The 14,983-nt window shown below is 46.9% G+C and overlaps 1 protein-coding gene across 1 annotated transcript in view; it reads left to right on the forward strand.

Annotated features, from left to right (window-relative positions):
- The window catches only part of atp6v1ba (ATPase, H+ transporting, lysosomal, V1 subunit B, member a), a 49,500-nt gene extending 35,331 nt beyond the window's left edge, over nt 1-14,169 (forward strand). Inside the window, exons 7-14 of the mRNA XM_079567119.1 lie at nt 3,300-3,401; nt 5,183-5,280; nt 5,730-5,853; nt 10,716-10,866; nt 11,034-11,116; nt 11,746-11,850; nt 12,076-12,205; nt 13,846-14,169. Of these exons, the coding sequence (XP_079423245.1) occupies nt 3,300-3,401; nt 5,183-5,280; nt 5,730-5,853; nt 10,716-10,866; nt 11,034-11,116; nt 11,746-11,850; nt 12,076-12,205; nt 13,846-13,988 (936 nt within the window). The 3' untranslated portion in view covers nt 13,989-14,169. The remainder of the gene's footprint in view (nt 1-3,299; nt 3,402-5,182; nt 5,281-5,729; nt 5,854-10,715; nt 10,867-11,033; nt 11,117-11,745; nt 11,851-12,075; nt 12,206-13,845) is intronic.
- Nucleotides 14,170-14,983: the final 814 nt, after the last annotated feature.

Raw genomic sequence — 14,983 nt, forward strand, 5'->3', positions numbered from 1 at the left:
CCCTAACCCACCAACCCTCACCCAGCTGTCGTCGGTCAAAGTGAAGCTACAAATATGTTAGGAATGAGTTTAGACCCAACGAACATTTGACCTCTTACCACCCGCCAAAACCAAATGCATTCTCTCCTCTTTGCCATTGTCGTCACTTTTTATTTCCCTTATGTGTTTTTGTCACTTTTTTATTGCACTTTTTCTGACTTTTTTTTGTTATTTTATTGATGCATTTATGTCTCTTTTTGCTGGATTTTCGTCATTTTCTTTGCGGGATATTTGTCTTTTCTTGCTGGATTTTTGTCTATTTTTTTGCTGAATTTTTGTCTTTTTTGCTGGATTTTTGTCTCTTTTTTTTGCTGGATTTTTGTCTTTTTTGCTGGATTTTTGTCTCTTTTTTTTGCTGGATTTTTGTCTTTTTTGCTGGATTTTTGTCTTTTTTTGCTGGATTTTTGTCTTATTTTTGCTGGATTTTTGTCTCTTTTTTGCTGGATTTTTGTCTCTTATTTTTGCTGGATTTTTGTCTTTTTTGCTGGATTTTTGTCTTTTTTTGCTGGATTTTTGTCTTATTTTAGCTGTATTTTTGTCTCTTTTTTGCTGTATTTTTGTCTCTTATTTTTGCTGTATTTTTGTCTCTTTTTTGCTGTATTTTTGTCTCTTTTTTTTGCTGTATTTTTGTCTCTTTTTTGCTGTATTTTTGTCTCTTTTTTTGCTCAATTTCAGTCACTTTTTTTGCTGGATTTTTGTCTTTTTTGCTGTATTTTTGTCTCTTTTTTTGCTCAATTTCAGTCACTTTTTTTGCTGGATTTTTGTCTTTTTTGCTGGATTTTTGTCTTTTTTTGCTGGATTTTTGTCTTTTTTTGCTGGTTTTTTGTCCTTTTTTGCTGGATTTTTGTCTTTTTTGCTGAATTTTTGACATTTTTTTGCTGTATTTTTGTTTTTTTTTCTGTATTTTTTTTCTGTATTTTTGTCCTTTTTTGCTGGATTTTTGTCACTTTTTTGCTGGATTTTTGTCTTTTTTTCTGTATTTTTGTTTTTTTTTCTGTATTTTTTTTCTGTATTTTTGTCACTTTTTTGTTGCTCTTCTGTCACCTTTTTGTTGAGTTTTTGTCATTTTGTCGCTTTTTTTGGTCACTTTTTAACGCTTTTTTGTTGCGTTTTCATCCTCATTTTCTTCTCGTTTGTTGCCTCTGTTTTGAAGAAGCTTTTAGATTTGGAGAACAGGAGAAAACATGTTCAGGTGGGAGTTAAGAGGTTAATATAGTGGCATGAAAAATGGTCTGAATTATTGGCACTCTGCAGCTAAATCCCCAAAACAGCGCGGCCTCAGTGTGTTAAACAATAAGTTAAAATGGAAGAAATGCTGATAATAAGCTCCAATGTGTGTTTCCAATAGTGAAATATGAGCCTTAAAGGGACTGTACCTAATTTTGAAACCCAAAATGTGACGAAATGGGTATTTTTACCGTCACGGATTGACCTTTTGAGTTTCCATACACATCAACAAATCATAAACTTCATCATCAAGCTGATTTTGACCCTACAAAAAGAAAATATCAGGTGTAGCTCCTGTAAAAAGAAAAAAGATGAAATGCTTTCCTCCTGGATTCGCTGGAGTCCCTGGTCTGGCCTCGAGAAAGTGATTTTCCTGAACGGCAGAGGGACAAAGCCTGCTCTTTGTTTCAGACTCGTTTTTATTTTCACTCTTAACGACTCTCCTCATTACCGTCTTTAACCCCCGCTTTAGTTCCCGCCGCCCTTTTTTTTTTCACAAGCCTCACAAACACTTTCCCTCCCGAGCTCGAGCTAAACCAAACTCGCGTCTCTTTTATTTTTTGGATTCCTTTTACTCGCGGGCGTCCCTGAACCTCCCAATGACACCCGCTTTATTCACTTCCTGCAGCCTCTTCAAAATAAAAGAGCCGGCTTAGTGCGCGCGACCTTCGGCGGAGTTTAAAAAAAGAAACTCCGCATTCAGCTCGAGTGCCCGAACGCGGAGCCAGAAAATAACCGTCTCCCAGGCGCAGAAATGAGAGTTGGACGCTTCAGGATGAATATCTGATGTTAATCTGGGGTGTAGGTTTGAAAACGGGGCGCGCTCGTTTAGGCAGGTCCACCTCAGCCGTTTTTACCCGTCAGTCATGAGTCTCTCAGTATTTGCGTTTTTTACAGGCGTTTAATGAGACGATGTGAGATTAAACGGATCTGAACAGAATCATGAAACTGCAACAAAAATGTGTTAAAACCTGTGCGTAAAAGATGCCAGAAACCGATAACCGATATCAGTAAACCGATACCAGAAACCGATACCAGAAACCGATACCGACACTCCAACAAACCAGAGTCTGAGCTGGATTTAACCAGAGCTAAATGTTGTTAGTGCTGCAGCGTCTGCAGTGTTTACAACATACAGGCTAATGTTGCTAATGTTGCTAATGATGCTAATGATGCTATTGTTGCTAATGATGCTAATGATGCTAATGATGCTATTGTTGCTAATGATGCTAATGATGCTAATGTTGCTAATGTTGCTAATGTTGCTATTGTTGCTATTGTTGCTAATAATGCTAATGTTGCTATTGTTGCTAATAATGCTAGTGTTGCTAATAATGCTAATATTGCTAATGATGCTAATGTTGCAATTGTTGCTAATAATGCTAGTGTTGCTATTGTTGCTAATAATGCTAATATTGCTAATGATGCTAATGTTGCAATTGTTGCTAATAATGCTAATATTGCTAATGATGCTCATGATGCTCGTGATGCTAATGGTGCTAACTAGCCACTAACTCATGGCTAACAGTTCTGGACATTTTTAAACCGTTTTATGCCCAGGGGCTTATCGGTGCCGCCCTAACGAGGACCTGTTATTCAGGGCGTCATCTGCTCCTCAACATTAAAGCAGCACTACGTAACTTGTTTACCTTAATAAATCCTTCCCGTAGTCCCTGTGGGGGAATACAAGTGTTAATGGGATGATTGGGGGGTCTTTCATCGCCCCCTGGTGTCTCTGGCCAGAAAACCACAATTGCAACTTTCCTGCCTCTGGATCGGAGTCACCAATGCACACTAATGAAATCAGGAAGAACAAGCTAACAGGCTAACGGGCAAAGCTAACTGCGGGCTAGCTCCACTTAAACAGTATTTCCAGCCATAAAAAACGCCTGCAGTGGCGCTAATGGCCTCAAGGGACAGGAGTTAGTTCTGCTTTAGTGAATCTGTGGCCTTGTGGACGTATCACATGACATGATCTGAGCGAGCCCATTGGTTTAAAGGTTTAATGATGTCATATACTGTGTGTTCTGCAGATCGCGGCGCAGATCTGTCGTCAGGCCGGGCTGGTGAAGAAGTCCAAAGACGTCATGGACTACAGCGAGGACAACTTCGCCATCGTGTTCGCCGCCATGGGGGTGAGGCTCCTGCTCGATCCTCTTCTTAACCTCTGAACTCCCACCTGAACGGATCCCATTTTCTCCAGTTTGGCTTTACCCTAATCAAAAAGCTTCTTGGGAAAAAAAGCAGCACAACAGCCACAAAAAAATGAGAAGAAAACAAGGATGTAAACGCAACAAAAAAATGACAAAAACGGAGCAAATGTTTGACAAAAATTCAACAAAAATGTGTCAAAAAATCAACAAAAAAATGACAAAAAATCAACAAAAATTCAACAAAAAAATGACAAAAATTCAACAAAAAAATGACAAAAATTCAACAAAAATGTGACAAAAAATCAACAAAAATGTGACAAAAATTCAACAAAAAAATGACAAAAAATAAACAAAAAATGACAAAAATTCAACAAAAATGTGACAAAAAATCAACAAAAAATGACGAAAAATCAACAAAAATTAAACAAAAAATTAAACAAAAAAATGACAGAAATTCAACAAAAAAATGACACAAATTCAACAAAAAAATGACAAAAATTCAACAAAAAAATGACAAAAATTCAACAAAAATGTGACAAAAAATCAACAAAAATGTGACAAAAATTCAACAAAAAAATGACAAAAATTCAACAAAAAATGACAAAAATTCAACAAAAAAATGACAAAAATTCAACAAAAATGTGACAAAAAATCAACAAAAATGTGACAAAAATTCAACAAAAAAATGACAAAAATTCAACAAAAAATGACAAAAAATGACAAAAATTCAACAAAAAAATGACAAAAATTCAACAAAAATGTGACAAAAAATCAACAAAAAAATGACAAATTCAACAAAAAAATGACAAAAATGTGACGTCAACGCGAGGAAAAACCTTACATCAGTTTTGTAAGTCTTGGCCGAGCTTTTAGATTTTGGTAAAGCTGAACTGGAGAAAATGTGCTCAGTGAAAGTTGGTTAAATAAAAGCTATAAGAGGCGCGCACATATCACTGTATATGGACTATTATTTATCCACCTGAGGTTTTTATTCCACTCTTTAGCGTCACTTTAGTCGCTCCCACAGGCTCCACAGGCTCCACTGCATCTGGCTCTGAACCATAAAAAACAAGGAGAAATGACAATTTTACAGATGTTTTCACATGGCTCTAAGTCTAAAGATGATCTGAAATCTCTCTAAAAACACATTTAAACCTGGCTCGATCCATTATTTACCTAAGACATGGTGATTTTTATGCATAAAACGCCTTATTTTTATATGAAAACATTAAATGACAGAAAACTTCTAGTACATTTTTTTCTCACATTCATGTCCGTGATCCACAGCTGAAGTTTCAAATCGACATCTCCACATTTATTATTTTCCCCTCTTCACCTGCAGAGTCTTGCTACTTAAATAAACATGTATGTGCGTTTAAACACGCGGCTCTGAGTGAAAGTGTATCCCCGTGACCTGCTCCATATGAACGCCGCTCTGTCCGGGCTCCAGGTGTGCTCTTTATGGAGGATTCTGTGGATTTTCCACTGAGTCCGTCACAGATGAGGTTTCAGTTCAAACCCGTGTCTCATTAAAGCCACATCGGCTGCAAATGTCAGCCACGGATCAGAGACGCCGCGATGGAAGCGGCCGGGCGGCGTCTGGACGGGTCATGTGACCGGCCTTCAAAAGGAAACTGATAACAGCCTCAAAACATCTAAGGAGGAGGAGTCCACAGCTGTGACACAGAACACGCTGTGGTACAAACACGTGTAAGGTTTCCAGTGTGTCCAGTGTCCTGATGTTCCTGTTTCTCCTGCTTCAGGTGAACATGGAGACGGCTCGATTCTTCAAGTCCGACTTCGAGGAGAACGGCTCCATGGACAACGTGTGTCTGTTCCTCAATCTGGCCAACGACCCCACGTAAGAGCGCGACAACCAACCCCCTCTGCAGCACTGACCTCACACCTGAGACAACCAACCCCCTCCACAGCACTGACCTCACACCTGAGCGCCACAACCAACCCCATCCCCAGCACTGACCTCACACCTGAGACAACCAACCCCATCTGCAGCACTGACCTCACACCTGCACAGCACCTCCTGCTGTTCAGAGAGAGGCTTTTCACATGTGGAGCCTTTACAGTAACACAAGTACTACAGTAACTGTACTTTGTTACTGCAAACAAAGCCCAGGCCTCAGTTCAGATGAAGATGATCGTGTGTATCAGTGATTAGATCCAGAATCTCTCTGTACGTCATCATATAATATATATAATCTAATATATATATAATCTCCTTATTGACCTTTGACCTCTCTGTAAACTCTGTGATGAACGAGTGGTTTTGACGCCTCCGTTTTGTCCCATCAGGATCGAGCGCATCATCACTCCGCGCCTCGCCCTGACGTCGGCCGAGTACCTCGCCTATCAGTGTGAGAAGCACGTGCTGGTGATCCTGACCGACATGAGCTCCTACGCCGAGGCGCTCCGAGAGGTGAGGTCACTCACACGCTGAGGCGCTCACTCACACGCTGAGGCGCTCACTCACACGCTGAGGCGCACACGCTGAGGCGCTCACTCACACGCTGAGGCGCTCACTCACACGCTGAGGCGCTCACTCACACGCTGAGGCGCTCACTCACACGCCGAGGCGCTCCGAGAGGTGAGGTCACACTTACATACACTGAGGCGCTCACGCACACGCTGAGGCGCTCACTCACACGCCGAGGCGCTCCGAGAGGTGAGGTCACACTCACACGCTGAGGCACTCACTCACACGCTGAGGCGCTCACTCACACGCTGAGGCGCTCACTCACACGCCGAGGCGCTCCGAGAGGTGAGGTCACTCACATACACTGAGGCGCTCACTCACACGCCGAGGCGCTCACTCACACGCCGAGGCGCTCACTCACACGCCGAGGCGCTCACTCACACGCCGAGGCGCTCCGAGAGGTGAGGTCACACTTACATACACTGAGGCGCTCACGCACACGCTGAGGCGCTCACTCACACGCAGAGGCGCTCCGAGAGGTGAGGTCACACTTACATACACTGAGGCGCACACTCACACATTTAAAAATGTCACTGAAACTGAGAAATTACAATAATGTGAATTGGGAAACGACATGTTCCACATGTTCCACATGTTCCTCATGTTCCTCATGTTCCTCATGTTCCACATGTTCCACATGTTCCACATGTTCCACATGTTCCACATGTTCCACATGTTCCACATGTTCCTCATGTTCCACATGTTCTTCATGTTCCTCATGTTCCACATGTTCCACATGTTCCTCATGTTCCACATGTTCCACATGTTCCACATGCTCCACATGTGGGAGCTTCATCTTAGTTTTCTTTAAAAGCCGTCAATCCAAACGAGTCCCACACCTCAGACCTTCTTCTGGAGAGTAAAGTCCGAGTGAAGTCCTGTATATGGAGGTTGTGCAGGCGTATTGTTTTAAATGTTGTAATCTGTAAAGCACTTTGTGAAACCTCTCGGTTTGAAAAGTGCTTTATAAATAAAGTTTGATTGTGTCTGAACACCACATGTGACAAACGAGGTCCATCACAGCAGAAGGTTTTCTGGAGTATTAGTGATTAGTGATCAGTTATTAAAAACTGTGGCGATTATTCATTATTAATGAAAGGTTACGATGAGCGTGGACTTGGAGGCAACACAGCCCGACTCTTCTTCTGCAGAACACGGGTTTGTGTGTGAAGAGAAAAGCTCGACCTTCGCCTTGACCGCGGTGCAGTTTCCCTGTTCCTTCTCCTCTCGCCTCTCGCTCCGTAATCACCTCTCTTTGTGCCGCCTTTGTCCCGTAACCTTCACTTTTCCTCCGCTTCCTCCACGGCCCATTCATCTGCGCCTGAATCAGCCGCTCGTGGTCACTTGGCGGCCATTCTTCTGCGCGGCGCTGAAGGAGCAGCGCCCACTTGACTCCGAGCACAAGAAGTCACTTTGTTTATGTGGGAAAAATGGAAGTTAATTCCATCTGCGGCGCTGAATCGAACTCTACTTAAGCTTAACTAAAGCCTATTCACGGCTTTGTAGCGCCTCCTTCAGCGCCGCTCTGTCGGCGTGTCCTTGGGCAAAACACTTCACCTCTCACGAGTTCACCACAATGTCCAAAAGGAAAAAGATATTTGAGGAACCTCTGCAGAGACCTAAATGTCTTATATATAAAACATGACGCTTTAGACCAGTGTTTCCCAACCAGGGGCACGCGGGACAGGTGTCGGCCATGTTGGGACTCCTCTGTAGCTCTCGTTGTCTCCTGCAGGTGTCGGCCATGTTGAGACTCCTCTGTAACTGTCGTTGTCTCCTGTAGGTGTCGGCCATGTTGGGACTCCTCTGTAGCTCTCGTTGTCTCCTGCAGGTGTCGGCCATGTTGGGACTCCTCTGTAGCTCTCCTTGTCTCCTGCAGGTGTCGGCCATGTTGGGACTCCTCTGTAACTCTCGTTGTCTCCTGCAGGTGTCGGCCATGTTGGGACTCCTCTGTAGCTCTCGTTGTCTCCTGCAGGTGTCGGCCATGTTGGGACTCCTCTGTAACTCTCGTTGTCTCCTGCGGGTGTCAGCCATGTTGGGACTCCTCTGTAACTCTCGTTGTCTCCTGCAGGTGTCGGCCATGTTGGGACTCCTCTGTAACTCTCGTTGTCTCCCGCAGGTGTCGGCCATGTTGGGACTCCTCTGTAACTCTCGTTGTCTCCCGCAGGTGTCGGCCATGTTGGGACTCCTCTGTAACTCTCGTTGTCTCCTGCAGGTGTCGGCCATGTTGGGACTCCTCTGTAACTCTCGTTGTTTCCTGCAGGTGTCGGCCATGTTGGGACTCCTCTGTAACTCTCGTTGTTTCCTGCAGGTGTCGGCCATGTTGGGACTCCTCTGTAACTCTCGTTGTCTCCTGCAGGTGTCGGCCATGTTGGGACTCCTCTGTAACTCTCGTCTCCTGCTGGTGTCGGCCATGTTGGGACTCCTCTGTAACTCTCATTGTCTCCTGCAGGTGTCGGCCATGTTGGGACTCCTCTGTAACTCTCGTTGTTTCCTGCAGGTGTCGGCCATGTTGGGACTCCTCTGTAACTCTCGTTGTTTCCTGCAGGTGTCGGCCATGTTGGGACTCCTCTGTAACTCTCGTTGTCTGCTGCAGGTGTCGGCCATGTTGGGACTCCTCTGTAACTCTCGTCTCCTGCTGGTGTCGGCCATGTTGGGACTCCTCTGTAACTCTCATTGTCTCCTGCAGGTGTCGGCCATGTTGGGACTCCTCTGTAACTCTCGTTGTTTCCTGCAGGTGTCGGCCATGTTGGGACTCCTCTGTAACTCTCGTTGTTTCCTGCAGGTGTCGGCCATGTTGGGACTCCTCTGTAACTCTCGTTGTCTGCTGCAGGTGTCGGCCATGTTGGGACTCCTCTGTAACTCTCGTCTCCTGCTGGTGTCGGCCATGTTGGGACTCCTCTGTAACTCTCATTGTCTCCTGCAGGTGTCGGCCATGTTGGGACTCCTCTGTAACTCTCGTTGTTTCCTGCAGGTGTCGGCCATGTTGGGACTCCTCTGTAACTCTCGTTGTTTCCTGCAGGTGTCGGCCATGTTGGGACTCCTCTGTAACTCTCGTTGGCTGTTTCCCAATTGCCAGGATCCTCGGCGTCTCGACCACTTCGGACGTCATTCGCGTCATCACGGCGCCGCCAAGTGGTGTTCCATTTCACCTGGACCACTCGCCCCCTCGCAGCTCGACTCCTCCGTTTGGCTCATTTACGAAGGATACAGCAGTGGATCCTCCGCTGCCTCGGAGAGCTGAAATTACCCATGATGCACTGCAGCATAGTTTCTTTTTTCTTTTCTTGCAAAACTTTATTAGTTTGAACTCACTTTAAAAAAGTTTTGTTCCACATAAACAGTTTCCTGGCCTCTGTTATTCATAAAACTGTTGTTTAATGAGCATAGATTGACACGTGACCTGACGCAGCCGCTCGCTCCGGAGGCCGTTCCATTTGAGCTCAAAGGCGGCGGGGAGAGGACACTCCGCTCCGTTTTGGAGGAGCCGCCACCGAGGACGTCAACGAAGTGGCCGAACGGAGGACGGATCCTCGCAATTGAGAAACAGCCGTTGTCTGCTGCAGGTGTCGGCCATGTTGGGACTCCTCTGTAACTCTCGTTGTCTCCTGCATGTGTCGGCCATGTTGGGACTCCTCTGTAACTCTCGTTGTTTCCTGCAGGTGTCGGCCATGTTGGGACTCCTCTGTAACTCTCGTTGTCTGCTGCAGGTGTCGGCCATGTTGGGACTCCTCTGTAACTCTCGTTGTCTCCTGCTGGTGTCGGCCATGTTGGGACTCCTCTGTAACTCTCATTGTCTCCTGCAGGTGTCGGCCATGTTGGGACTCCTCTGTAACTCTCGTTGTTTCCTGCAGGTGTCGGCCCTGTTGGGACTCCTCTGTAACTCTCGTTGTTTCCTGCAGGTGTCGGCCATGTTGGGACTCCTCTGTAACTCTCCTTGTCTCCTGCAGGTGTCGGCCATGTTGGGACTCCTCTGTAACTCTCGTCTCCTGCTGGTGTCGGCCATGTTGGGACTCCTCTGTAACACTCGTTGTCTGCTGCAGGTGTCGGCCATGTTGGGACTCCTCTGTAACTCTCGTTGTCTCCTGCATGTGTCGGCCATGTTGGGACTCCTCTGTAACTCTCGTTGTTTCCTGCAGGTGTCGGCCATGTTGGGACTCCTCTGTAACTCTCGTTGTCTGCTGCAGGTGTCGGCCATGTTGGGACTCCTCTGTAACTCTCGTTGTCTCCTGCAGGTGTCGGCCATGTTGGGACTCCTCTGTAACTCTCGTTGTCTCCTGCAGGTGTCGGCCATGTTGGGACTCCTCTGTAACTCTCGTTGTCTCCCGCAGGTGTCGGCCATGTTGGGACTTCTCTGTAACTCTCGTTGTCTCCCGCAGGTGTCGGCCATGTTGGGACTCCTCTGTAACTCTCGTTGTCTCCTGCTGGTGTCGGCCATGTTGGGACTCCTCTGTAACTCTCGTCTCCTGCAGGTGTCGGCCATGTTGGGACTCCTCTGTAACTCTCGTTGTCTCCTGCAGGTGTCGGCCATGTTGGGACTCCTCTGTAACTCTCGTTGTCTCCTGCAGGTGTCGGCCATGTTGGGACTCCTCTGTAACTCTCGTTGTCTCCTGCAGGTGTCGGCCATGTTGGGACTCCTCTGTAACTCTCGTCTCCTGCAGGTGTCGGCCATGTTGGGACTCCTCTGTAGCTCTCGTTGTTTCCTGCAGGTGTCGGCCATGTTGGGACTCCTCTGTAACTCTCGTTGTCTCCTGCAGGTGTCGGCCATGTTGGGACTCCTCTGTAACTCTCGTTGTCTCCTGCAGGTGTCGGCGGCCCGTGAGGAGGTGCCCGGGCGCAGAGGTTTCCCCGGTTACATGTACACTGACCTGGCCACGATCTACGAGAGGGCGGGGCGAGTGGAGGGACGCAACGGCTCCATCACCCAGATCCCCATCCTCACCATGCCCAACGACGGTGAGGCCGACATCTTAGTTTTAATGTCAGAGTTAAAAATAGACCAAACTTTCCCTTTACGATGTTTATTCTGACATTTTGTGGCTTTGACAAAGATGACATTGTGATCCAAATAAGGGCATTTCCTTCGTGCTGAGCGTATTTCAATAAAACGCTGTGTTTTTCAGACATCACTCATCCCATTCCTGATCTGACGGGATACATCACTGAGGGGCAGGTGTACGTGGACCGACAGCTGCACAACAGACAGGTACGAGCTGGAGCTGGAGCTGGGGCTGGGGCTGGAACTGGGACTGGAGCTGGGACTGAGACTGGAGCTGGAGCTGGGACTGGAGCTGGAGCTGGGACTGGAGCTGGAGCTGGGACTGGAGCTGGGGCTGGGGCTGGAACTGGGACTGGAGCTGGAGCTGGGACTGAGACTGGACTGGGGATGAGACTGGAGCTGGAGCTGGGACTGAGACTGGAGCTGGGGCTGGAGCTGGAGCTGGGACTGAGACTGGAGCTGGGACTGGAGCTGGGACTGGAGCTGGGGCTGGGGCTGGAACTGGGACTGGAGCTGGAGCTGAGACTGGACTGGAGCTGGGACTGGAGCTGGGACTGGAGCTGGAGCTGGGACTGGAGCTGGGACTGGGGATTGAGCTGGAGCTGGAGCTGGAGCTGGAGCTGGGACTGGAGCTGGGACTGGAGCTGGAGCTGGGACTGGGACTGGAGCTGGGACTGGACTGGAGCTGGGACTGGAACTGGAGCTGGGACTGGACTGGAGCTGGGACTGGAACTGGGACTGGAGCTGGAGCTAGGACTGGACTGGAGCTGGAGCTGGGACTGGACTGGAGCTGGAGCGACTGAAACAGATTGTAACAGACTCTGTGTCTCTGACAGATCTATCCTCCCATCAACGTGCTGCCGTCTCTGTCCCGTCTGATGAAGTCGGCCATCGGGGAAGGCATGACGAGGAAGGACCACGCCGACGTGTCCAACCAACTGGTACTACTCCCACTACTACAGTACTACTACCACTACTAGTACTGCATATTGAACTCTAGAGTATAAATCACACTTCTCCCCTGTGAGGCCCTGCATAAGACATAAGATCATATTCCACTTTCATGTGTAAAGTAGAAACAATATTCCTCTACGAGCACTTTGGTAAGAGGCCCCTCTGTTTCCAATACTAATGAAAGTACTCGTGTACTCGTGTACTTCCTGCAGTACGCGTGCTACGCCATCGGGAAAGACGTCCAGGCCATGAAGGCGGTGGTGGGAGAGGAGGCTCTGACCTCGGACGACCTTCTGTACCTGGAGTTCCTGCAGAAGTTTGAGAAGAACTTCATCGCTCAGGGTGAGACACGGCGACCACAAAACTCCCAACGATCGAGGGAAGAGATTCTTTTAACATTTATTCTTTTAATTTGAAAACGATCATTGTCCAAAAATAGAAAATGAGGTCCCAGCACGGCCGCACACATCCCCATCTACAGTCTTGTTCTATGTTCTTGTTCTGTTTGGAAACGCCACAGCGCCCCCCACAGGCCCGGCAGAAGTTTACAGAGGAAGTTTCTGAAATTCTAAGCGTTTGTCTTTGGTTTGGATCAGGGATTTAACGATATGGATTTATTCAGAGACTATAAATGCTGCATAATGATGAACATTTCGGCTTTTTTTAACCCCTTAACTCCCGCCTGAACCGAGCACAATTTCTCCAGTTTGGCTTTACCCCAATCCAAAAGCTTCTGGAAAAAAGGTGTGAAAATAGCGACAAAACTGAGACGAAAACAATGATGGAAATGTGACAAAAAAGTGACGAAAAATTGATGAAAAAGTGGCAAAAATGTCTCAAGAAATGGACAAAAAAATGACAAAAATGTTACAAAAAAAGAGAAAAATGTGATTAAAAAAAATTGACAAAAAATTAACAAAAAATGACCAAAAAATTACAAAAATATGACAAATATGTGACAAAAAAACGACAAAAAATTGATACAAATTTGACAAAAAATTAACAAAAATTTACAAAAAAATACAAAAATGTGAAGAAAAAAAAATGACCAAAAAATGACACACAAGTTACATAAATGAGTTGAATACCCAACAAAAAAATGCTGGAAAAAAAAGAATCTGATGACGTGAGGAAGAAGATCCTCTCGGTTCAGGCGGGAGTTAAGGGGTTAAATTAAAAAAACAACTTAATTTGTTTATATTGTAGCGTTTATGTTTTGATGATCCAAAGATATAACAATAAATGTCCTGGTGACTGGAAAAAACAGATTAAATGTCACTTTTTTGTTATTATCATCATTAACCCCTTAACTCCCACCTGAACCGAGTCACAAAAATGTCACAAGAAATTGACAAAAAAAATGGAAGAAAAATTGACAAAAATGTGACAAAAATTTAATAAAAAATTGACAAAAAATTGATTAAAAATTGAAGAAAAAATGTGACAAAAAAATGACAAAAAACTGAAAAAAATGACAAAAATTTGATTAAAAAAATTGTCAAAAAAATGAAGAAAAAAAAGGGACAAAAAAAAGACAAAAATGTGACAAAAAATGACAAAAATTTGATAAAAAATTGACGAAAAAATGTGACAAAAAATGACAAAAATTTGATAAAAATTTGACAAAAAAGACAAAAAAAAAGTGACAAGAAAGGACAAAAAAATGACCAAAAAGTTACAAAAATGAGTTGAATAACCAACCAAAAAATGATGGAAAAAAAATCTGATGACTGAGGAAAAAGATCCTCTCGGTTCAGAGTTAAGAGTTTGACAATATCGCACCGTGAGATCAATATCGAAATCGTATCGTGAGCTTTTGATATCGTGCATCTAGACTCTGACATCAGGAGGAGATCACGCTGGTGTTGCTTCAAAAAGGGTCACTTAGGGGGCGGGACTTTAACGAGAGGTCACTTGCATCGTGCGGAGTGTTCGCCGCCTCGGCCTGACCGTCTGACGGCGCCTCTGCTCTCTCTCCCCAGGTCCGTACGACAACCGGACGGTCTTCGAGACGCTGGACATCGGCTGGCAGCTGCTGCGAATCTTCCCCAAAGAAATGCTCAAGAGGATCCCACAGAGCACGATCGCAGAGTTCTACCCCCGAGAGTCCGGCGCGCGCCACTAAAGCCTCCTACAATCCCCCTACGATCCCCCTGTCCACATCCAAGCCCCTCCCACCTCCCCCAGGCCACTCCCAAGCCCCTCCCAACTCCCCCTGTCCGCTCCCAAGCCACTCCCACCTCCCCCTGTCCGCTCCCAAGCCACTCCCACCTCCCCCTGTCCACTCCCAAGCCCCTCCCAACTCCCCCTGTCCGCTCCCAAGCCACTCCCACCTCCCCCAGGCCACTCCCAAGCCCCTCCCAACTCCCCCTGTCCGCTCCCAAGCCACTCCCACCTCCCCCAGGCCACTCCCACCTCCCCCTGTCCGCTCCCAAGCCCCTCCCATCTCCCCTGTCCGCACCCAAACCCCTCCCACCTCCCCCTGTCCGAGCCCAAGCCCCTCCCATCTCCCCCTGTCCGCTCCCAAGCCCCTCCCACCTCCCCTGTCCGCTTCCAAGCCCCTCCCACCTCCCCCAGGCCACTCCCACATCCCCCTGTCCGCTCCCAAGCCCCTCCCACCTCCCCCTGTCCGCTCCCAAGCCCCTCCCACCTCCCCCAGGCCCCTCCCACCTCCCCCTGTCCGCTCCCAAGCTCCTCCCACCTCCCCCTGTCCGCTCCCAAGCTCCTCCCACCTCCCCCAGGCCACTCCCACCTCCCCCTGTCCGCTCCCAAGCCCCTCCCACCTCCCCCTCCGTCTACATCCCAGTTTTCAAAGCTCTGCCTCCCCCTCCTGGCCTCTGCCGCCCCCTAGTGTCGCCTGCGTGTCGTCGTCGTTGGAAAAAAAAAGTGAAATGTTTTATCTGAAAAAGTGCTCGTGTTATTTATTCAGACGTGAAAAGTTTCTTCCCTAAAATCAGGATCGTGTCGTTCTAACTGTACAAAGATGTTCTAGTTTTGTGTCTTTTTATTTTTGTGGCTTTTTTCTTGCTCTGATCTGATTTTTTATGTTCGATGGAAATGATTTAGTCTGACGTGATTTGGTGAAGATCCGCGTTCTCTCGTCTGTTTGGAGGAACCCGG

The sequence above is a fragment of the Gobius niger genome (assembly GCF_951799975.1).
Source record: "Gobius niger genome assembly, chromosome: 12".
Lineage (NCBI taxonomy): Eukaryota > Metazoa > Chordata > Actinopteri > Gobiiformes > Gobiidae > Gobius > Gobius niger.